This window comes from Balaenoptera ricei, chromosome 7, assembly GCF_028023285.1.
Source record: "Balaenoptera ricei isolate mBalRic1 chromosome 7, mBalRic1.hap2, whole genome shotgun sequence".
In the NCBI taxonomy this organism is placed as follows: Eukaryota; Metazoa; Chordata; class Mammalia; order Artiodactyla; family Balaenopteridae; genus Balaenoptera; species Balaenoptera ricei.
Window position 1 is genome coordinate 64,087,782 of NC_082645.1, and position 23,106 is coordinate 64,110,887.

Below are 23,106 nucleotides of genomic sequence, written 5' to 3' on the forward strand. Positions count from 1 at the left end.
GGTCCATCAGAGAGCATGATTGGCAATTTTCGTCATAATCTGCACATTATTAGCATCAAAATTGACGTGGCAGTTAACACTGGTGGGTTTTGATGTGCCTTTCTTCAAGTTCAAGGAAACCCCTCCAGTAGCTGGGGTTGGCAGAGCGGGTCTCAACAACCCAGCGGTGGCTTTGCAGAGGCGAAGGCGCAATAGACATGCGTGAGAAATAAGCCAAGAACCATTTTATCCGAGGAAAAGGAAAGCGAGGAGGGAAGGGGGTGAGGGGAAGAGTTCGAACTTAGAAAAGTGTCTAAGGAAATGCTTCAGGATAATATATATTTAGAAATTCAAGTATTTCCCAGATGGAGTGGAACCCAATCGTTGGAAAACTGAGCTGAAAACGCTTCTTCAAATACTACAGCGATCTGTCAGTCTTGCCCTCCCCATCCTTTCGTTTCCCTTTCCTTTCCTGGCCTGGCTGTGGCAATCTCATTAGCCATTACTTTTTGCATAAAATATGCAAGACGCCTCCATCCCAAACCGCAGATCAGAAGAGAGAAGGGGGTTGTGGGCCGAGAGACAGGCGGCAAGACCGCCGCCCCTTCCCATCTCGGCTTTGGGGCTTTGTCCTTTCCGGGGACGACGGCCACCGCCCCACCATCCTTGTCCCCCGCACGCAGTAAACAATCTCACACACACACCCGCAGCCGCCCGCGCTCTCCATCCGCCCTCCAGGCCTTCTTCTCAGACCTCCATTCTTCCGCTCTCCTCGGATAGGGCCCCTAACAAGCTCAGGATGAGAGAAAAACTGCTACCTCTTCTCACCCTCGTTTAAAGAAAAGAATGGATGGAAGAAACAGAGAAGCAGCAGGAACATCGGGGGTGGATTTCCCTCCCGCACAAAGCACTAGCGCACACCATTCCCTTCTCTTTGTTGTGGTTCTCCTTGCTTCTGGCCACGTGGCTCAGCCGAGTAACCGGGCCTGACGGCTTAAGCCAGGACCCGAGACCCCAGAGGACTAGTTTGGGGGCGAGGAGATTGTCTTGGGGAGACCAAGAGCTCGGGACAGAGGCAAAAAAGCGGGGTCTGGGCGGCGGGAAACATACTTAGAGGAGGGGAGGTGGCTGGGTAGCAAATACAAAAATAGAAATAATTTGAGGGTAAGCACGCCGAGCTTTCGTGCCGGCTCTTCCCCCCAATTCGGGACAGGTTCCCTTAGGCCTCCCGCGCTGGGGCGCCCCCTGGCGACAGCCTCAGCAGCGGGCAGAGGGCACGTGGGCGCACAGGGGGCACGGGGGGCGCTCAGGGGACTCCCGGGCACACTCGGAGCGGCGGGCGCGGCCCCCTGGCGGCGGCGACGTAGTTATCTGGTGAGCGGCGCCTCGTCCCTCTGGTCCGGCGGGCTCACGGCGGTCTTGCTAAGCACAGCGGCTGAGTAGGGCAGGAAGCCGCTCTCGGGGCGTGGCGCTGCGGCACTGCAGCCGAAGTCCGAGCCCCCGGCGGCCCCAGCGCCGCCGCCACCGCCGCTGCCACCCCCGCCGCCTCCGCCGCCGCCACCCCGGGAGCCCAGGGCGGCGGCGGCAGCGGCTGCGGCCGCCGCGGCCGACTGACTGCTGTGGCAACTGAGGCACGAGCAGGGTGCGGAGCCGCCGCTGGGGGGCGCCCCGGCCGCCGCGGCCGAGGAGGCCGCGGCCGCCGCAGCAGCTGCTGCCGCTGCGGCCGAGGCCGCGCTGTTGAGCCCCGCGGCGGCCGCGGGCGTCTGGTAGAGGCCCGGGTGACGGAAGCTGCACAGCAGCTCCGGCCGCGAGTAGGGATGCGAGAGCGCGCGGAAGGTGTCCAGCGGGCGGATGGAAGTGGCGAAGGGCGATGAGGCCGCGGCCGCTGCGCCGGAGGCCGCAGCGGCCGCGGCCGCAGCCGTGACACCCACGTGCGGGTAGTAGTGCAGCGGCACGTGCGAGTGGAAGGGGTAGGGCAGGCTTCCAGTAGCGGCCGCGTGCGTCATCATGTAGGTGTAGAAGCTGGGGTCGGCCGGGTGCGGCCACGACATGGCCAGGCGCTGCCGCTTGTCCTTCATGCGCCGGTTCTGGAACCACACCTGCGGGGAGAGCCGCGCCGCAGCCCGAGTTAGGGAGCGTCCCGAGGCCCCAGCCCCCGCCCTGCGCCTCCCCGCCCCTCCCGGACCTCCGAATAGCCTGGCCTACGCCCCTCCGACCGGGCCCAGCCCCGAGTCCCCTCTCCTCTTCCAGCTGGGACAGTGTGGGCGGCAGTGTGGAGCGCCGTAGGCACACCCTCCTAAGCGAACAGAGTCTTCTTCCCTGTGTCCAATTGCTGCGGCTCCTCGGGCTTCTGCTCCCTTGCTTTGGGCTGCGTTTTCTCGTCCCAACCCAACCTTTCCTCCCCTTCCCGCCACCCACCGGTGCCCGGCCTCGCCAAGCACCCGTCTCTCAATACCAGGATTTGCACGGGGATTCTAGGCCTCCTTTGACGAGAAGCTGCCGCTGCAGCTTTTCTAAAAAGTCGCCGCGCGAGGTCTTGAGTCCTCTGAGCTGCAAGGAATTGTCCTGAGGGGCACGGGTCCGGTTCTGATATTGAAGGGATGGTTTTGTTGGAATCTTTTGCTTCAAATGAGTGGCGGGAGCAACATCCTCTTAAACTGGGAAAGGGACTTTTCTACCCCTCCCCACACGGTATCTAATGAAGACATCATTCGTCACAACTCTAAATTAAAGAAAGCCCGACCAAACCGAAGGGAGACTTTCACACTCCTCCCCTATCCCGTGGAGTTTCCTCTTTTCTTTTTCTAGAGTGCCAGATCCTCCGTGAGGATAGCCCAGCCTCCCGGCTATCTCTCCTGGACTTATAATAAAATTAATCGCCTAAAGATATGTAAATAAGGACAATTTCGTTGCTCCCCCCCCCCCGGGAGGTTGCTTTTTTCCCTTTGCCCAGGAGAAAAAATGTTTAGAAAACTTTCTCAACCTAATCGATTTTTAAAATACAGTATCCTTTCTCCTTGTTGTAACGATTTATGTGAAAAATAAATCTCCAAGATCAAGAGCAAATGGAAAGTTTCACCTTTGGTTCGTGCCAGAGGAACAAAGACCAGACGGCTTTGCCGCCGAGGGGAAAGTGAGGCCAAGGACATGGGCTAGGGGCACCTGGGTAGGCGCTGAGCTGAGACGAGCGTTTGCGGCATGGGCTGCGCCATTCGGGGGCTTCCCAGGTCAGCCAGGCCGGCCAACCCTTCGGATACGGCAGCTGAGAAATAAATATGCCAGTTCCTTTGGTGACTCTCCCCGCGGGTTTTCAGGCCCTCAGCTAAATCTAGCCACCCAGAAAGGAGAAACAAAAATCAACCCAGACACCCTGGGGAAGGCTAGAACAGGCGCATGCTGGAATCAATACCTTGATAGTGGTTTCGGGAAGGTTGAGCGCAGCGGCCAGCTCGCACCGGCGGGGCCGCGACACATAGTTCTCCCGGTAGAACTCCTTCTCCAGGCGCGCGATCTGTTCGCGGGTGAACGCCGTGCGGTAGCGCCGCACCTGATCCGCGCCAGAGCCGGAGCCGACCAGCGCTGCGCCCGCGCCGCCGCCGCCGCCGCCGCCGCCGCCGCCTCCTCCATGCAGGCTGCCGAGGCCAGAGCCCGACGCAGACGTCGTGGTGCCCGCGGCTGAGCCACTCTCCGCGAACCCTGGCAAACAAACGGCCGACAGCGCATGAGTCACCGTAAGACCAAGATCTCCGCGCTGGGGCTGCACGAGGATGGGGGAAGCCGCGAGAGGAAGGCGAGGCGCTGCCTGAATTGATGGGATCTGTCATGCTTACAAATTGCTGCCGTTAATGGAATCAATAAAGTTTGGGGAGCTCTTCATAACCAAATAATAGGAACTCAATTGGGAGGGGGGGTTGTTTTGTTTTAATAAAAGGAAATTTTCAACTCAGGAGGAAAATTGGCCAAGGGAAAATGCCTACATCTAGACTCAGTTTGAGAAGCTCTGGATTTGCCATGATCTGGAGACCGCAGGTCAGCTTTCTGTACGGCCTCTAACCTTTCTTTGACAGTCTTTGGGATTTGGTTTAAAATATTTTAAGATTGGAAAGACAGAAGTAAATAGCTCAAACAGGAACCATTCGGGGGTGGACTCTACTTTTCAACTCTCTCCCGCTGACCCAAGAGGGTCTCCCAGAGGCGCCCAGCGAGGCTCCCTTCGACTTAGAATGCCCCCTTCACTCGGCCTTGGGGCTCAGAGGCCGCGGAGTTCGGAGCAGCTGCCCTGGGCAGCCTTCCCCCAACGCGACTCAGTGGATGGCTAGGGGTAGGTCGGCTCGCACGGGTGTTTAGACCCGCTCGCAGAAACATTTTCTCGGACTCAGGAGCGAGGGCAGGCCCCAGGCCTGCGTCTCTCTGGGAGGCTCAAGGAGCAGAGCCGGAGGGCACGGTTCCACGCCTGCGTCCCGCCCCCGCCTGAACCAGCTCTGTGCAGCTCGCTGCAGAGGGTCGGAGAGGGGCAAAGGCACCAAGAACAGCCGGCAGGGCAGCGGAGGAACAGAGAGGATGGGACTGGAGAGCGCGTCGCGGGCGGCGCGATTACCTTTGCCATTGTTTTCCTTGAGCGGCGCGGCGCCGAGGCCGCCGGGCGAGCGCAGCGCCGAGCAGCCCACCTCCACGTCGCTGCTCATGTCCGCCTCGGCTGCCGCCTCTGAATAATGACCCGGCTTTTTTCGGCCCTCCGCGGCGGACGCGATTTCGGAGGAGACGGTGCTTTCGCTGCCCGGGTGCTGCAGGTTGAACAAAGTATCTATTTCGAATTTGCCCTTGGCAGGGAGGTCTCCCAGAGCGCTGTGCAGGGGGGCGGACGGCAGGCGCGGGCTGAGGCGAGCCGGGTGCTGCGAATTTTCCAGGGCCTCGAGCACAGCATTGCCAGCCGAGTCGGACAAATTGGAGAACCTCTTGCCGGCCGTGGGGCTGTGCAGCCCTCTCTCCATCAGAATCATCTCTTTTCTTATTCTTTCCATCATCTCAGCTTTCTAAAAAATGTCACAGTGGCCCGGCTGTCCCGTCCTAATGATGGGCAGCGCCTAGGGCTAATTCTCATTCAGCCCCAGCGAGCGCCTCTAAATATTATTATCTCTTTTGGAGGGAGGCGGAAAAATTGTGGGATGCCACAGCGAGGGAATGACTGGTCAAAATGACCCATACATCCTTCCGAGCCCGAGATGTCATTCATCAAAAAGTAGCGCTCGCTCGTCATTAAGGTACGAATGACGCCGTTCGAATAATCATTTATTGTAACAGGTTTATAAGCAAATAAATACACGCTCCTGTCAGTGGGTAATGAAGGCGGCTTCAGAGCAGACAAATAGATCCAGGTAGGAGACGAGAAGAGACAAGAAGTGAGGAGGAAGGCTCCCGGTCCTTTGCCCGCTCAGAGCAGGTTCTGCTCGCCCGGGGGTTTGGCCTCGGGGGTGAAATTGACAGTCTGATTAATAGAGCGCGCAGCGGCACATTTCCCCCTTCATTTAGGGGCATCATTACGCTCTCAGTTTGCTGGGTTGCCCCTTAGGTCCTAATCATGCAGCGCCTTCCTCATTTTTCCTCGGACACAGATACGTGTTAAATAATAGATAATGCTTTGATTTTCCAGAGTAGATCGTCGGGAAGTTTTGTTTGTTTGTTTGTTTGTTTTTAACATTTACAAGCGGGAGGAGGGTAAGGGGGGGACGGGGGAGGATGTAGGAAGAGTTGCGTAAGGAGAAGACCTTGCGCTCCTGTCTGGATTACTTATCTTTCGAATTTCAGAACCAAATATGTATTTTATTTAACAAATAAGACGCCGCGTTCTCTCTCTCCCCACTTCTTCGCCTCAGCCTGGCTACTCTCCTCCCACCCAGGAGGGAGAGGCAGAGAGAGAGAGCGAGAGAAGGAGAGACAGGGAGAGAGAGAATCTCATAGAGTTTTGAAAGCACTTTAGTGCTACGTGGCTGGGGAGGTGCGTTGGGCCCGCGCCTCCAAACGGAAATCATTAGGTCCTCTCTGATTTTTTAATACCGTTTGCAGAGTGAGTCCTGAACTTGAAGTCCCAGGTTTTTTACTTTTATAATCCTGCTGATGGATAGGCTTCTCGCCTACGCATTTTCCCTAGGGGAAATGAACTCGGCTGGACGATTTCATTGCAGAATTCAACAGCTAACTTTAAACACAGTCGCAATTTACAGCGCCATATGGGCCGCCCCAAATCCACTTTTACTTTGCCAGCTTTCCCCCTCCCTCCTCAAATCGAATTATTTGCGGCAAAGTTGCCGGGTTTCGAGGTCAAGGATGGGAAAGAAGAGACTTAGTTTCCTTCCCCTACCATCCCCCTGCCCTCTCTTCCCCACTCTGCTCTTCTTCCTTCTCTCCTTCCTCCTCTCCCCCACCCCAGCCTCTTACCTGTGGCCCCGGATATTCCCTGCGCTGAGTCTGGGCGCGAAAAATCGCGGACTAGCCTTGCTGCTGCTCCTCCCGACCTGAGCTTGGCGGCTGAGCCTCTTGGCGATAACTTTGATGGTCATAATGACGCTGGTGGCAACCATTTTAACGAAGATCAATCTTCACTCAAGGCCGTTGCACGTCTCCTCCCTCGCTTGCGCCCCACGATGCTCGGACCCCCAACGAGCTGTGCGGGTCCACCCACCAGCTGCCCAAGGGGAGAGATCCACGGCCACCGGCAGGAACAAGGGCGGATAGAGACGGGACCCGGAGGTCGGCCTGCGAGCTTCCGAAGCTGCCGAGAGACCCTGGCAATCTGGGCGCTGGTCTCGGGTCCTGCACCGCCAACCCAGACCCCAACCCAGGGCCCCCCCTTTCCTCCCTGCCGCCACACCCAGCACATCGGGGGTGTGTTAGGGGCAAACCCGAGATCTATTTGCCCATCTCTCTGTTGGCGCTTTCCTTTTAACTTTGGACCCCTTGGGGGCGCGTCAGGAATGTAAAGGGAGGCGAGGTGTGAAGTATATTTATATACATTTATACACAGAGTCAATGCCAAAAGTTTATCTCCTGTTCCCCTTGGCACCCACTTATTTCAACAACGCGAGTTCTGCTTCGAAAATCAATTCTGCCTCTTTAAGGTAATAAAACGGAATTCTCCCCCAAGGTGAGAAATGGAAAGCTGGATAGGCACCTGGTGACTGGAGAGGTGAGAGGTGGGACGCATAATGGGCGTCGGGAGCTCAGAGGAGGACATCACTCGGGTCCACCTCCGCCCCTGCCCCAGAGGCCACCCGACTCCGAGCACTATGAGCCCTTCTCGCGCCGGCTTTCCGGCCATTAACGTGGTCAGAGCTCAGCCTTGCGGATTATCCCACCTCTCCTTCCCTCTCCTTCCACAGTCCGAATGCCCAGTTCCACCATCCCTGGCAGGCCGCGCCCAGCGGAGGGGGGTTGCTGTCCAGGAACTTGGGAAGGGTACCCCCTAGTCCCACTTAGCTTTAGGGACTGAATGGGACACTTCGGTCCAGGCTCCGGTCCGTGGGGGGGGGGGGGGGGGGCAAGGCCCTGGCAGGGGGTGGGATCGGGCGGAGGCGCGACTTAAGCGGAAGTCGCAGATGCCTTTATTGCTGTCGTTTGGCGCCCCCGTCTGTTTTCCTCGCGGTTTCGGCGGCTGTGAGCTGCTTTCAATCGCAGGAGCCGCCGCTGGGGGCGGGGTACTGACGGCAGCCCCTTCCTCCTTCACCCCGCGGGTGGGTCTCCAGCTTCCTCCCTTCCTCGGGGACCCCTCGGCCCTCGTGCCAAAACCTGTGGCAAACCGGACCTCAGTCTGTTGAAAAGGGAAAACACCATTTCTCGGCGACACCTTCATTCATTAGTGGTTTCCAAAACTATTTTGCACCTTTTAAATAACACTAACATTGCGTATTCTAGCACATTTATCATGAAAAGTATGTTTGAGACCATGTCAGGAAAACTACTCACACTAAAAGACACCCATAATTTTTCACTGAACTGCGCTTAGCAGACAATGTTTCATGGGAGACGGTGAACATTCCATTACAATATTTAATGTCCCTTAATTTATGTAGATTCCACATTTACCAGTAGTAGTAATATTGGCCCACCTATATAGAGCTTTAACTCTGAAATTACAAGTGCTTTTTACATATATTAGCTTCTCTAATGCTCAGAGCAACTCTAGAAATCATTCTATTATTATCCCTTTTTCAGAGATAAGAAAGCTTCCACACAGAGATTAGAGAACTTGCTTGTGATTTAAGTTATCTCTGATAATATCCAAACTATACGGTATTTTAAAGCTTTGGGCAACATTTATTGTTGGTTCTTTTATTTTGCATATGTCTTCTTTAAATACTCAAAAACATTGAATCTGCATAGAGGTAGTGAGAAGACTGACACAGTTCTGTTGGGGTTCATTATTGAAATGCCCAAACCTTGCAGCTCTCCCGAAATGTCTAGGCTGAGACTGGGAACCACCTGTCAAAAGTCCCTGGTTATCAGACGCAGCCTCCAGGCCATCAAAACCTCCTACTCACTACCAAGGCACAAGGCTCACTCAAAAAAAAAAAAAAAAAAAAAAAAATCAACCCATGCCCGCGTGGTTTGGCAGGAATTTTTAAGATGCGTTGGGGTTGAGGGTTCGGAAAGGGCTTTCTCCAGAAGGGCTGAAAAGCACTTTTTACTCCAAAGGAGGAATTACATGAAAGAGGCCTAAATTTGTTTTTGTTGTTAGGCCTCCAGACTAAATATTTGTTTCTTGAGCAGCGGCGGGTCCTCCGAGGTGAAGTGGTAAACACTTTTGGCCTTCGACTGAAGGTTGTAAAAATTTGTCCAGGCTGCCCGAGGGGAGGAGCGCCGGTAGAGCCGGAGCTGTCGCTGAGCCCCGCAAGCTCCGGGGCCTGGCTCCTGCCTTCGGCGAGGAAGGCTCCGGGCCAACGGGGCCCGAAACCCGCAGGCCCGCAGCCGGACGCAAGCTCGCTCGAGGACTGGGGCCGCCGAGTGCGGCGGGACAGCAGGACGGCTAGAACCCGGGCTGAGAACACCGGGTACGTTTTCTTTAGGCTGAGTGCGGTCCCCACGGCTCGGAGGTTTCGGTTTATAAGGGAAGATGCGGGTCTGGCGACTGCAGGGCGGACTCTGTACTGGCAACTTTTTGCTGCCATCCCTCGGCAGGCCGGCCTCGCGCCGTCTCCTCCGGGCCTCTCTGGCTCCTTCTATTTCTCCTCCTCCTTTCCCCTACAATCCCGCGCCCACCAGGACCGCCTTGGGTGGGGGCTGGGAGAGTACTTTGTCCCTGGACTCCGGGGCTACCCCGACTGAAGCCTGCCTGAAGCTCGTGCGCCCTCGACGCGACAGGAAAACTTGCAGGGACATCTAGCGCCGAGCCTGGGAAACTGCGCACCGCCCAGCCGGGAAGCTAAGCCGGACCACTTACTCCTCCGCTTCCTTCTCTTGGCCTCCTCCGCCCACCGCGCCCCGCCCCGCCCCGCCCCGCCCCTTCGTGGTTAGGCATTTCCCTAACCTTCATCCCTTCCTGCTGCCGGTGACCACAACTGGATTTCCCACCGAGACGGTGGGGCTCTGCGGAATGTGGGTGGGGGTGAGACAGATAGAGAGACATTTATTTTCTTTCATCTCAAAGGGCCGACAGAGTGAGCACTTACTGGACTTCAGTTAACAATGATACTGCTAGAGAAGTATTCCGAGGATAACCCCACACCTTGAGTTGTCGGACAAAACAGCGGAAGATGGTTTTCGGTCCCATCTTTTGTTTTGCGAAAAAAGCAGCAAGTTACCCGGGTCCTCGGGCTCTGCACCCACCCTCCGGCTCCCCCTTCGCAGTGAGATTAGTGCTTCTTTGAGAGGGAAGACTCTCGCTGTGTTTAATTCCCGCCAGGACTGTAGGAGTTCTCTCCATCCCAAACAAGGGCCCACCGCCCTGCGGGAGGTAAACCTGGTTTCACCAAATAACGCTTCGGTTTGAAGAGGTTTTTTGTTGTTGCAAACAATTTACATTTAATAAAGCCTAATTGTGTTATTAAATCCAAATGGAATACATCTCAGACACAGAAACTGCCTAAACTCAGGATGCCACTGTCTGGCTCTTGCTAGAGACCCCTTTATTCACCCCGGGTTTGCTGTTTTTTTAAATCCTTTTGATATCTCCAGCCTGAGTGAAATTGGGTATTGCCTGCAGAGGGAAAATTAGCGCCAAAGTTGGCAGAGCACAGACTTGGTTAAGAGCACTGTCCAGCCAGTTCTGCTGGACTTTACTTTGGAATTAAGACTTTATTTCTACACTGAAGTTTTGGCTTCTTACAAGTTAATTAGAGTGGTGTCCTGCATTTTCTGCTGTGGCCATCAAGGAACACACTTTCAAAGGAGTCCCCAGGACCCCATTCTGTTAGGACCCGGCTATTGTTGTCCTGGCCCTAATGGCCACCGATTAGGTGGTTAATTGAGCTCATTTCTGTCTTGGCAAGCAGAGGAACTTGTGTTCTTCAATAAATCTAAATCGCAGTCTGCATCTACCCCTTCCCCAACCCAGGACAGGGACATGATTTGAAAGATCAGCTACAAGGAGGAAAAGAGAGGATGTGACTTCCAGAATATCATCAGTTCCCAAAAAAGGGTGCTTGGGCAGGCAAAGGAGGGAAAGGAGCAAGTGATGGGAGGGGAGAGCAGAGGTGACCTGATTTTCTCTGGTAGAGTAGGACTTTGGGCAATGAAGGGCCACCTTGAGTTTCTCACCAAAATCAGGAAAGATGGCAAAAATCACTGAATAACAACACATCAGTTTTTGGAGACATTTTTGTTTGCAAAGACTTTTGTTTAACAAAGACTATTTCTGTTGTTAAAGCCCCAACATAATACACCTACCCACCCACACACAGCGTTCAGTCTGTGCTCCTGGCCAGCTAAAGAAAATTATTCCCGTTAAGTTTAAACCTAAAATCACCTTGGATACAGGGTATACAAGCTAAATGAAATGTTCCTGCAAATTCAGCCTCAAAATTCCTCCACTACCTACCACCCCCAGCTTGTAAACTATGTGTTGTCTTAGTTCATAAACAGAGCAGCCCTGACTCTGCCTGGTACTCAACCACTGCCCTATGATCCAATAGGAGCAGCTGCCCTGGGATGCTAGGTTTAGGGGACCTTCATAGGGTCCAGTCAGAGCCTCTTTCCTAAGGGGAATCCCCTCCCCCAGGGCCAGGACCTAGAAGGCTGTACTGGAAGAAGGTTCAGCTGCAGAATAGCAAGAGGCTATGCTCCTTACTGTTCAAAACTTCCCTGGTCTCTGAATACCTGCTAGGATGGGTAGAGAAGCTCCAAGTCTTGCCAGAGTTCCACAAGGAAACTGGAGGCAAGGCCACCATTGAGAAGTGTCTTTCAACCAGAGCATTAATTCAGACTTTGCTTCCAGTCCTGCACAACTTAATTTGCTGCATGGAAAATTAAGCCAAAAGTGAAGGGCTGTCCGAAATCAGCAAACCTTGACAAGTTCTTCCTTCCTATCTTAATTTCACTTTCTTCACTTTTTTAGCATATAATCAGTCATTAAAATGTATTTATCAGATAGAAAATGGAGCAGAAATTCCAGGGCACAAAAATCACAGAGATATTTAGTTTTGAGAGACTGAAAGTTTGTTGGTTCCAGTTATGTCTTAGAAATATTTCAACAAATTTATTTGAGGTAACAGAAAAAAATTTTTTTAAGTATCTCCATGCTTTCCCTCTCTGAGAAAAAGAAGGGGATACAAAGGAAAAATAAGAGCATTTCAGGGGGCAGCATCCCATGACTGGTTTGGTACTGAAATTGTTGGGTAAAGAGAACCCAGCCAAACTCTTCCAAAAAGTCAGCAACCCTGTCACCTGGCTCTGGCTGGCATTTTAAAAAAACAAAAAAAACAAATCCAGCTTCTCTTGCTAACTTCTGCCTTCTCTCAAGAAACCGAAATTGTTCTTACCAGCAAACTTCCATTCTCTACAATTTTCTGCAGAGGCTTAGGCCCCTCCCGTCTTGAATTGATCATGAACATGTCTAGGACTTCAAAAAGGTCAAACAAATTCGCCTGCTTTTCCTTTCCAGCACCCCTCTCATAACTTTCCCCTTTATTTGAGCCTTTTATGGTTACTGCGTTTTGCGTGTCAACACTCCCAACACCAGCAGCCCACCCTGCGATGATGGGCCAGGTCCAAGAGGGCCTCCCTGGCTCTTTTAGTTGCCCCATCCAGGTCCTGTCTTGGTCCAGAACAGTGGGGCTAGGTGACAAGCTGGCTTCACCAATCACAGGCTCAGGGGAGTGATTTTCTTGGAGGTGGGCTGGACTGGGGTGTTGCTGCTACAGAACGAAATGGGCTCACTCTGAGGGCTCTCCCACCCACCCCAGTACTGTCGGCCCATCAGATCTAATGTTGCTCCTAAAGTGGAGCCTTAGAGTTGCCGCAGGACTCACATAGGCTCCCCGCTAATGTCTAAGATGGAGGATGATGGACTGGGGTTCTGTGGCTGAGGAATGGAAGGAAGGGATGAAGAGAGGGCTCAGGGTTGTGATCCCTACACCCTGGCGGGGCTGCCCGGAGCCCAGCCTACCCCCTCGAAGTCAGACCCTGTTGCTCCGGGCTGCTCCCATCACGAGCCCCAAATTTGCTTGGGAAAAACACCCTCTTAATTTGCCCCTTTCACTTCTCTGCAGTTGGCAGCTTGGAAAAGAAAACGAAACAAAGGTTCCTGGGAAAGTGAAGTTTTCAATTAATTGGTGTGAGTAACGGGCGGGGGTGGGTGGTGTCCGCAAAATGCAAGAGGCAGTTCGGCTGCTGGGCGAGGCGCAGAAATTTCCTGGAGGGCGGCAGAGTGGCTTTCTCCCGGCGCCCTTCAGAGGGTCTTTCTGCGGACCCGGGGAGGCTGCGCCAGGGCTGGGGAACCCAGCTCGGGAGGCAGCTCCCGGCTGGCCTGAGTGTAGAGGCGAATAGCGTGGACCAGGCGTTCGGACTTTTTTCGCTGGGGCAGATCCTCTGGTTCGCCGCGCCGAGGACGGGTCTTTTCGTCCGCTTGATTTATTTGTAAGTCTCTGTCCCCGGCCCCAAGGGCGGCTTCGTGGGCATTTTCCGGGTGGACGGTGTGTGCGTATTGGGGGAGGGGGGGTCTGCTCCAATTGGTCTTAATTCGGAGGATCGCCCGGGAGAGCACGCGTTAAATGCCTTTGCCCCGTAGCAATACGCAAGGTAGAGAAAATTAGCTTCCTCGGGTTTGGGGTCTAGGTCACCTAATCCGAGGAATTAAACAACAGGATCAAAAATCGGTCTGTTTTCACATCATTCTGATCATCCCTGTCCTTCTCCTTCATTTAGCTGTGCAGCTCAGGGAGCCAAGGAGAGGTGGCAAAAACTGCCGTGGCCGAGACAAGGCGCAGGCCTCGGCGCCCGCCTCAGTCGCAGACGGGGCCTAGGATGGGCGGTCGCGCAATCAGCTCTTGGGGGTGGCTGCGGCGCAAACGCCTGGGTCCGGGAGAGGGCGGGAAGGGGCGGTGGGCTGCGCGAGGGCTGGGGAGGGGTAGGGGCCGGGGTGGGTGGGTCCAAGGGGCCGGGGCCCGGAGCCAGGCTGTCCCGCGCCCCCACCCCCACGTGGCCCTGCGCAGCCAATGGCACGGCCCCGAGCGGGAGCCCTCGGGGAGGGAGGCGGCCCCCCGACCGGCTCAGGCCCCCTCCCAACCTGAACTTCGTTTTTATAAACGTCCCGCGATGAGCTAACCTGTTGGAGGGCGGGCTGGCGGGCGGGCTGGCGGGAGGCTCGCAGAGGGAGAGAGGGCGAGAGGAAGAGGGCGGGAGCGAGAGAACGAGAGAGAAAGGAGAGGAGGGAGGAGGCGCGCCGCGCCATGGGGTCGTGCACGGGGCCGGGGCCGGGGCCGGGGCCGGGCCAGGCCGGGCCATGAGCCGCGCCGGGAGCTGGGACATGGACGGGCTGCGGGCGGACGGCGGGGCCGCCGGGGCGGCCCCGGCCTCCTCCTCCTCCTCCTCCTCCGTGGCGGCAGCGGCGCCGGGCCAGTGTCGCGGCTTCCTCTCGGCGCCAGTGTTCGCCGGGACACACTCCGGACGAGCGGCAGCGGCGGCGGCGGCGGCGGCCTCGGGCTTCGCGTACCCGGGGACCTCTGAGCGCGCGGGTTCCGCCTCGTCGTCGTCATCTTCGGCTGTGGTCGCGGCGCGCCCGGAGGCTTCCTCCTCCAAAGAGTGCCCGGCGCCCGGCGCGGCCGCTGCAGCGCCCCCGGGCGCCCCGGCCCTGGGCTACGGCTACCACTTCGGTAACGGTTACTATAGCTGCCGCATGTCGCACGGCGTGGGCTTACAGCAGAATGCTCTCAAGTCGTCGCCACACGCCTCGCTGGGAGGCTTCCCGGTGGAGAAGTACATGGACGTGTCGGGCCTGGCAAGCAGCAGCGTACCGGCCAACGAGGTGCCCGCGCGAGCCAAGGAGGTGTCCTTCTACCAGGGCTACACGAGCCCCTACCAGCATGTGCCCGGCTACATCGACATGGTGTCTACCTTCGGCTCCGGGGAGCCTCGGCACGAGGCGTACATCTCCATGGAGGGCTACCAGTCCTGGACGCTGGCCAACGGGTGGAACAGCCAGGTGTACTGCGCCAAGGACCAGCCACAGGGCTCCCACTTTTGGAAATCATCCTTCCCAGGTAGGGACGTTGGGAAAAGGGGAAGGACAAGAGGGAGAGATGCAGGGAGGGAGGAAGAGGAAGAGAGAAAGAAGGAAAAGAATGGACTGGGAGTCTACGCCCCTGCTTGGGAGTTGGGCACCTATCCTCCTCTCCCCAACCATGGTTAACCCAGTGGAACAGTCGGTCCAGTTTGTGTGAAATCTGTAAATTCATCCTTTTGATTTAAATTGCCTCTCTCACAACCCTTTTCTTCCTGTGTGCGGGCACAGGCCTATTTTTCTCCTAAAGTTGAAGGTCTTTGCTGCCCTTTGCTCAGGCCTTGGCCCCTCCTCCCCAAAGAGGTGTCATGGAGTTGAGACCCACTTTTGAAGGATATGAATACCCCAGAGTGACCACTAAAGCTTCCAAGAGCTCACAAGCTCCAAACACAGGAACACGAAAAGTCAAAGTTTGAACAAGCAGCCTAGGTATTTCTTTTTAAGTCTGTGTATGTTTGTGTGTTTGCAACCAGCATTTGCAGAAACTGTCCTTATGAGAGTCCCCAGCAACTACACCATAAAATCTCAGGCTTGTTAAGATGCCGGTTTGAGAAACCATGATGATCCATCATACTGGCCGTCACTTTGAAGTGTAAATAATCTTTCTTTAATAACATGTAAATAATATGTCTGTGTAAATAATAATAAAGTGTAAACAGCCTGTCTTTCTTCATTCTCTGTACCCCCTCCAAGTCTACACACACAGTCCCCAGCTGGGTGCTCCAGATATCCCGGTCTAATTTCTCCTGTGCTGTTTTTTTATACCAGGGGATGTGGCTCTAAATCAGCCAGACATGTGTGTCTACCGTCGGGGGAGGAAGAAGAGGGTGCCCTACACCAAACTGCAGCTCAAAGAACTGGAGAACGAGTATGCCATTAACAAGTTCATTAACAAGGACAAGCGGCGGCGGATCTCGGCTGCCACGAACCTATCCGAGAGACAAGTGACCATTTGGTTTCAGAACCGAAGAGTGAAAGACAAGAAAATCGTCTCCAAGCTCAAAGATACTGTCTCCTGATGTGGGCCAGATTGGCCACAGAGAGTTTAAATGCTTCCACTTGCCTCCAAAAGACCTTTGGAAAGACTTGAATATGTATTTAATTCCCCCATTCCCCTGCCAGTAATGGCAAATTTTGTGAATTGTTTTTCTCTCTTCCCCTAATCTGGCTCTAAAACCTCTTGCTGCCCAACCTGACTTCTAGTTCTGTTTCTTACTTGTTTATTTTTGATTTTGCTCTTGTCTAGGTTTATTTTTTATGACTTTTTAATGTTCTGTTTCTCCCTCCAGGCCAGTATAAAGGACTTGAGGTATTTTAAAATAATCCCCCCAAATGAATTTCAGAAGTGCCATTTTGATTTTAGGGTTTTATTTTTTTAAATCACTTTTTATGCCTGTTTCCAGCACTTCTTATCTTCATAATCCATTAGGGCAGAATGATTTGCAGTCATTCATATCCTGTGATTGGGTAATTGAATCATTAGCTCTCAGGAGTCTCCCTGAGGCAAATGGAAACAGCTCTGGGCAAGCAGTGTTCTAGGGTCACTGGGAAAGTCTAAAAATAGGAGGCTGGAGGGACTGTGATGGCTTTAAAAGCAGCTACCTTATTAAATAGGGTTTGTATCAATATTGGAGTGAAGACAATCTTTCTGACTTTGGGTCTTTCACTTGCTGTTGTAATTGTGTTTAATACACCTTGTAGATTTGTGCTTTTATAATCTTTAATTTGGAAATAATGTGTCCACATGGACGCCTTCATTTCTCTAGATGCAGATATTTAAATGGCTGCAATTGGCAGAGTGACCCACGGATGGTATAAACGCATCCCCTCTCCTTGGCCTCCAGTCTGTGGGGCTAGAATTGAGACCATCTCCTCAGTTCCCTGAAAGAGGCTTGAATCAGTGTGGCCATGGGTGGGAACTTTTATCCAGAACCCAGCGAAGAACTTGACTGTCTGAACAAATGTATTGGGCTCTCGTGGAGCTTTAAAACATCTAACAAATGTGGAGCTCTGAAGTCCAGGAAGAAAAAAAAAGATGTTTCTGAAAGTGATGATAAATAACTACTTTTAAAGTGCTGCATATTTATACAACTGAGAGATTATTTTTGTAGATGCAATGTCTGTGAGCTGAGATACATGGGCAGTGCTTCAGGCATTTAAAAATCACTTTTTACTCCTAGGGAGATGCAAATAAACAGAACTCTCTTGTTTCTTCTGAGTCTATACATTTGTTTTCTTTTTCCAAGCTTGTGTTGCCTCTAGAAACTGGTCTTATTTATTATAAAATCTTGTTATCCTGAATGCTATGGGATTCCCTATAGATGAAGGAAACTCAACACCAGTTCTGGTCTGTAAAACCTCCAGGCTCTCCACTTCCATCACCCCTTCCCTCTCCTTTTCCTGTGCCTTTAAGATAAATAGTGATAACTTTAAATTAGGATATAATTTGTGGTGTCTAAAATTATAGTTTTTACCAGACCAGCTCAAAAAAAATTCCCAATTAAATTCTACTTCTGAAAAAGAAACATTTCAGGTTTATCCCTTATCGCCTTCTCCCGGCAGCCTGCACACAGCAGTTGAAGACTGAAACCATAATTATACACCCTAAACCTCTAGACGCAATTTTTAGGCACTACGAACTTTCTTTCTGAGGGCTTTTTGCTACTCAGAGAAATGGCCGCTGAGGAGCTGGATGTCTCGTCGTTGTTAGCACCCGGGCGCGATGAATTCAATGGCTGCTAACTTTCGGTATGTGAGTTAAATACAGTTGTGTAAAACCTCACACGATATGTAAACTCTTCTGGCGGGAGGATTCCCCTATGGATCTGCCAGAGAAGGCGCAGAGACCCAAGGTTCGGAGCTACTTTCGTTTTCTCCTCCTCGGCTTGATTTCTTTCGTATCTTGCAACCGACTTCGAGCAGGCAACTTCGTTTTAATTGAGACAGGCAGAGAGAGAGAGAGAGACAGAGACAGAGAGACAGAAAAGGAAAAATGACCACGATTCAATCTTTCAAGAAGAAATAACCCCTGAAAATGGGGCCACACCGTCCCGACCTTCCACTTCGGGAAGAGTTACTAACATTTTCTTTTTCTCACAAGACGTGTTTTCATTTGAAACGGGCCTGTTTCCCCTTCTTCTCCATCGTCCCCCCCCACCCCCCGCCTTCTTTTTTGTAAATTCCAGACTCCAGGGCCGCATCCTATTTCCCAGGTCCATTTCTCAGGTTTCCTGACGTGGATAGGGAGGATTGCCTCGAGGTTTTCCTTTCATCTGTAGTCTGCCGGTCAGTTTTCCCCGCCTAAGAGAAATGGGAGGTTTGCTGAAGATTAAAACTGCGCTCAAACGCTCTCCAGTGGAATTTGAATTGACGGCTAAATCAGTAACAGATGAAGACTTTGTTATTTATATGCATTCCTTTTATATTCTGAATTGAGGAGGGAGGAGCGGAGCCGGTCGGTGGTCGGAGGGCTGATAGGGAGGCCCGCGAGGCGAAGGGAGCTTCAGGGAGAGGCCTTTGCTTCGGGTGGAGACTGAAAGGCCGCAGGGAGAGCGCCTCCAAAACCTGGAAGGTTACGAGCGCCGCCGGTGGAGAATCAAGGCTGGTGCGTCTACGCGTGATTCAAGAGGCGAAGGAGGCTTCGGATCTGGGACGTACTGCCACACAAAGGGGCGGCCGCGACGCTTTCCAGTCTCTGGCAGCCCGCTGTGTCCCTCTGACTCCACTGTCCCGGCCAGCTTTGCTGCTACGATCTCCGGCTTTCCGAGACGCTCGGCCGCGCCTGACAGCGGGCCTTGACCGCACGAGCTGGCGACCCCAGGCCGGCTGCGCCGCCCTTCACTGTTGATCTTGACCGTGCGGCGGCGCCTCACCAGGCGTGGAGCTCGCTCGCCATCTCCTGGGCAGTCCGCGGCATTGGCAGAGCTCGCCGTTTAGCTCCGCAACCAAATCCTCTTTTCCCATTCTCCAGCTCACCAGCAAAGCCTCCCTCCCTCCCTCCCTCCCTGTCCCGTCCCCAGCTGCCAGCTCCACGGTACAACTTTGTCTGCTGGACCTAGGAAATTATAAACCCAGGAGATGAGCTGGGGCGGCTGGGCATCATCTGAGCCAAAGAGAAATGGAGTCTAGTTGTTCTAGTCTTTTCTATTTCTCTTTTAATTCCTTTACACCTCTAGTCCCATAGGGCAAACCGCAGCTATGCGGCTGCCAAAGCGTCCGAAGAAGACACACCTGGACCTGGAAATACCGGAGAATCGTTGTATAGTACTGAGGTAGGAAGAGAGAAGACTGCAGGGACCCGTTGGAGCTGGAGCTTTCAGACCTAGGGAGGCTGTAGCTCCTGGAAAACAGGGCAAGTTTCCCAAAATGAGAGCCTAGGTTCCCTAAGTCCCTAGGAACTGAGGTTGCAGCTTGCGCCTACACCCCGCGCCCCTCCCCCCCCCCCCATGAAAGGACAGGGAATGGAATACGTCTCTGTTTCTGAGCTCCTAAGGAAACTCCGACAGAGCCCTGAGGAGCCCAGACTTGCCCAACCCCTACCCCTACCCCCACCCGCACCCCCTACCCCCGCCCTAGAGCAAGAAGAAGAGGCCGATTGCGTTCCCCAGAGCCGCCCAATTGGTCGCCATAACTCACACAATAAAGTCGCAGCGCGCTGGTCAGCCTTGCCCTCCGGCGGCGCCTGTGTGGTCTCCGTGCCGGAGCTGGCGGTCTAACCAATTCCAGCTTGGCTCGGGGACCGCGAGGCGGGCTGCAGGCTGGGGCGGGCGCCAGTCACGGGGTAGCTGGGGGTCTTGGGACCGGAGGCAGGAAAGGAGGATCCTTAACCCTCCGGCCACACTAGACTGGAGGAACAGCGGCGGGGACTGCCACATTGCTCCCAGCGAGGGAGCGCTGCCGCCTGCCACCCTGTTCGCCAGACCTCCGAACCCGCCAGCGGCCCGCGCGCCCCTGGAGGCGCTGAGCAGAGGAACGCTGCTAGTCCGCTGCCTCGGTGTGCCCTGCTGTTCCCGGCCGGTGGCTCTGGCTCTTCTGTTCTTCCACATCAGATCAGGGGAGCTCGTCCTGCACGCCATGGAGTGGATTAACACCTTGGAGTCCTGGTTTGAAGGGCTGCAGTCTCCAAGGTGACTGCTGGCGATTAAAAGAATGTAGCCTTTGGCCACGATTGGCCAATCAAGCTGTCCGGGTCCCCAGGCCAGCATTCTCCATGGACCTGGATGGTGACTTTCTTAGGAGCAGAGGGCTGGACCATGGAGAAGCACACCAGGAGTGATGTGAATCCTCCTTCCTGGGCGCCAAACTTAAGCAGAATTTGTGATGCATTCCTCTTCTATCAGCAAACTATGCCTGCGGCCGGGGATCTAGGGCTCAGGCAGCGCTGGGTCTTCACTGCCAGCTCATGCGTGCAGAGTCCAGTCCAGAGGGATGAGGTGGGGAGGGACGGGGTAGGAGTAGCTTTGCTCAGGCCTAGCGACAGAGTTAATGGCTCCACCAGACCAAGGGCTCTCTGGACAAGCCAAGAAGTGCACCGTACTGGAAAAGGCCTCAGCTGCGAGTTAAAGCTGGTAGAAGCAAGCCTGGCCCATGTAGCCAGCGGAAAATGGGAGTGCAAAGCCGGTCAAGACCAAGAAGGGCCCCAAGGGACATTGAGGCAAATGCACCCGATGCCCAATGCCCCCAGCTGCTGAAATCAGCCTGGAAACTCGAAGAGGCTTCACCTTTGCTCAACATGCCTTAGCTCTGCTTGGCAGCCTCGTCATTCTCCATCGAATACTGCGGGTGTTATCATAATACCCTGAATGGGGGGGGGAGGGGAGAAACGGGTCGGGGGATGTAGGCGGTGCTGAAATGACCGGCTTTGAAGAACCTGCAGGCAAAGTTTCGTCCAATCGTTTGAGCCTGTCCTCTTATTCCCGGTTGTAACTAAATACTGCTGCAAGCGCAGCCCAAGCCCTTTGTTGGAGATGTGTGAGCGCAGTCTCTACAGAGCGGGCTATGTGGGCTCGCTTCTGAATCTACAGTCGCCCGACTCCTTCTACTTTTCCAACCTGCGGCCGAATGGCGGCCAGTTGGCCGCGCTTCCCTCCATCTCATACCCGCGCGGCGCGCTGCCCTGGGCCACCACGCCCGCCTCCTGCGCCCCAGCGCAGCCTGCCAGTGCCACCAACTTCGGCAGCTTTTCCCAGCCCTACCTGGCTGGCTCTGGGCCTCTTGGCCTGCAGCCCCTGGGCGCCAAGGACGGATCCGAAGAACAGGCCAAGTTTTATACTCCCGACGCGGCCGCCGGGCCGGAGGAGCGTGGCCGTGCGCGGCCTCCCTTCATCCCGGAGTCTAGCCGGGCCCCCGCGGCCGCTGCTCTCAAAGCGGCCAAGTACGACTACGCGGTTGTGGGCCGCGTCGCGCCGGGCTCTTCGGCCCTTCTCGAGGGGACACCCTGCTCCTCCGGCTTCAAGGACGAGACCAAGGGCCCGCTCAACTTGAACATGACAGTGCAGGCGGCGGGCGTCTCCTCCTGCCTGCAACCTTCGCTGCCCGACGGTAAAGGGTGGCCACGCTCCGCGAGCGACACACCCCGGGCCGGGGTGGGAGGTGGGGTGCAGGGGAGAGTGTGTAGAGGGAGGGAGCCGCCAGGGGCGGGCAGGCAACCGGGAGCGGGCCGGGCTGACTGGGGTTGGGGCTGTGTTGCAGGCCTGCCGTGGGGGGCGGCCCCGGGGAGGGCCCGCAAGAAGCGGAAACCCTACACTAAGCAGCAGATTGCGGAGCTGGAGAACGAATTCCTTCTCAACGAATTCATCAACCGGCAGAAGCGCAAGGAATTGTCCAACAGGCTGAACCTCAGCGACCAGCAAGTCAAAATCTGGTTCCAGAACCGGCGTATGAAGAAGAAGCGCGTGGTGCTGCGTGAGCAGGCGCTGGCGCTATACTAGCTCCCGGTGTGGCCCCGGCCGGGCCGGGCTGGGCCTGCCTTTTTTCACCGAGGCCTGGCGTGAAGGAAGAGAGGGGATAGGGCTTTTCCTTCTGCTCCTTCTCTGCTGGTTCCAGGTACCCTCCCGCTCAGGCAGCAGCCCCAGAAGCCTGCAGGAGGTTTGTTTGGAGGCCTGGCCGGTTGAGCATCCACTCTTTCCCCTTTCTCAGAGAAGCCTGCAGGAGGTTTGTTTGGAGGCCTGGCTGGTTGAGCATCCACTCTTTCCCCTTTCTCAGAGAAGCCTGCAGAAGTTGCAGCACAACCTTGGCCTTGAGGCTTCCAGAGTGGGGGTCTGGAGTCATCTGTCCTAACTCTTAGCAGGGGCATTATTATACCCAGGGCTCACTCTAGTGTCCTTGTACTTGGATTTCTGCTTCCACCTGATTAGTCTTCTTTTCCCCTCCTCCCCAGCCCTTTCTGCATCTAGCAGGTACCTAACTAGAGCTCAGAGTGGAACTGAATTTAGGAAGAACTCCCGGGCAGATTAGAAAGGGCTGAGGGCACAATTTTGTCTCTTTGCAGCCAAAGCCCCTTGTGGCAAAGCCATAATCTCGACTTTGCAGGAAGGAAAAGGCGCCGTCCCCCTCCTGTATGCCCTGGCTGTTTTGGGAGGACAATAGCCGCCCTAGACCTTCAGACTTCAGGAGGAAAAGGGAGTAAGGGGCATGGTGGCCAAACTCCAGAGACCCCTCAGAGTCTGGCTGAACTGACCCCTCCAGCCGGGCTGAATGGATTGGATGCATCCTTCCCATGGATGGGACGAGGGAGGCTGGGGCTCCACAGCAAACTGCAGCTTCCAGACCAGACTGGTAAAATCCCCCTCCTTCTTCCACCTCCTCACACATGCCCACTGCAGAGCCCTTCACTCTGCAACTGGACCCCCGGAGCTGGACTTTGGTGAGGAAAGCTGCTAGTTGGCTTTCAGGCTGGGCTGCACTAGGAGGAGGGGGAAATATCTGGGGGGAGGATAAGGGAGTGAGCCAGGAAGGGGGGGTGTCCTACCTTCTGACTGTAAATATGGCTTTCCTGTCGAGGTAGGCAAAGGTGTCGACTTGTCTGTCTTTCTTGAATTATGGTAATGGACCACCATAGGGAGAGGTGAAGTCTCCCCCACCAGTCAACAGTCAGGAGGGCTAGGAAGGAGGCCCTTCAGATCCTCAGCCCCTTCTCTGCTCTAGACCAAGTAGAGAGAAGCAGAAGTTCCCCTCTCCTCACTCTCTCCACCGCCCACCAGTTCCACCAGGGGCCCTGCCACTGTGCTCCTTCTGAGGCCATGTCTGACCGGCTCCAGCAGAGCCTGAGAGACTCCGGATCCTGCCTGGCTTCCTTTGTGGAGGCTGTGGTTGCTGAATGCCAGATAGAGATGTCCTGGGTATGCTGGAGTGTCCTGCCTTAGCTTTCAGGGAACCCAAGGGCCCCCCAAGCTCCTTCTACCATCTCTGCCCCTTTTCTG

At 54.8% G+C, this 23,106-nt stretch overlaps 3 protein-coding genes across 3 annotated transcripts; 2 read left to right on the forward strand and 1 right to left on the reverse strand.

Annotated features, from left to right (window-relative positions):
* Positions 1–1,346: 1,346 nt before the first annotated feature.
* EVX2 (even-skipped homeobox 2) lies at positions 1,347–5,003 on the reverse strand. Its single transcript, XM_059927265.1, has 3 exons — positions 4,577–5,003; positions 3,389–3,675; positions 1,347–2,078 (listed from the first exon to the last, which is right to left on the reverse strand). Exons 1-3 carry the CDS (start codon positions 5,001–5,003, stop codon positions 1,347–1,349), a joined length of 1,446 nt encoding a protein of 481 aa, XP_059783248.1.
* Positions 5,004–13,909: 8,906 nt separating this feature from the next.
* HOXD13 (homeobox D13) lies at positions 13,910–15,888 on the forward strand. Its single transcript, XM_059927266.1, has 2 exons — positions 13,910–14,666; positions 15,455–15,888. Exons 1-2 carry the CDS (start codon positions 13,910–13,912, stop codon positions 15,703–15,705), a joined length of 1,008 nt encoding a protein of 335 aa, XP_059783249.1. The 3' UTR covers positions 15,706–15,888.
* A 4,764-nt stretch (positions 15,889–20,652) lies between these two features.
* Positions 20,653–21,615, forward strand: HOXD12 (homeobox D12). Its single transcript, XM_059927267.1, has 2 exons — positions 20,653–21,226; positions 21,377–21,615. Exons 1-2 carry the CDS (start codon positions 20,653–20,655, stop codon positions 21,613–21,615), a joined length of 813 nt encoding a protein of 270 aa, XP_059783250.1.
* The last annotated feature ends 1,491 nt before the right edge of the window (positions 21,616–23,106 follow it).

Excerpts from the sequence above, each read along its gene's own strand:
- HOXD13 (XM_059927266.1), top strand. The coding sequence starts at position 13,910 with ATGAGCCGCGCCGGGAGCTGGGACATGGACGGGCTGCGGGCGGACGGC. Across the intron at positions 14,667-15,454 it reads TTGGAAATCATCCTTCCCAG|GGGATGTGGCTCTAAATCAG; the intron begins GTAGGGACGTTG and ends TTTTTATACCAG.
- EVX2 (XM_059927265.1), bottom strand. The coding sequence starts at position 5,003 with ATGATGGAAAGAATAAGAAAAGAGATGATTCTGATGGAGAGAGGGCTG. Across the intron at positions 3,676-4,576 it reads CAAGGAAAACAATGGCAAAG|GGTTCGCGGAGAGTGGCTCA; the intron begins GTAATCGCGCCG and ends TTTGTTTGCCAG. Across the intron at positions 2,079-3,388 it reads TTCCCGAAACCACTATCAAG|GTGTGGTTCCAGAACCGGCG; the intron begins GTATTGATTCCA and ends CTCTCCCCGCAG.
- HOXD12 (XM_059927267.1), top strand. The coding sequence starts at position 20,653 with ATGTGTGAGCGCAGTCTCTACAGAGCGGGCTATGTGGGCTCGCTTCTG. Across the intron at positions 21,227-21,376 it reads GCAACCTTCGCTGCCCGACG|GCCTGCCGTGGGGGGCGGCC; the intron begins GTAAAGGGTGGC and ends GCTGTGTTGCAG.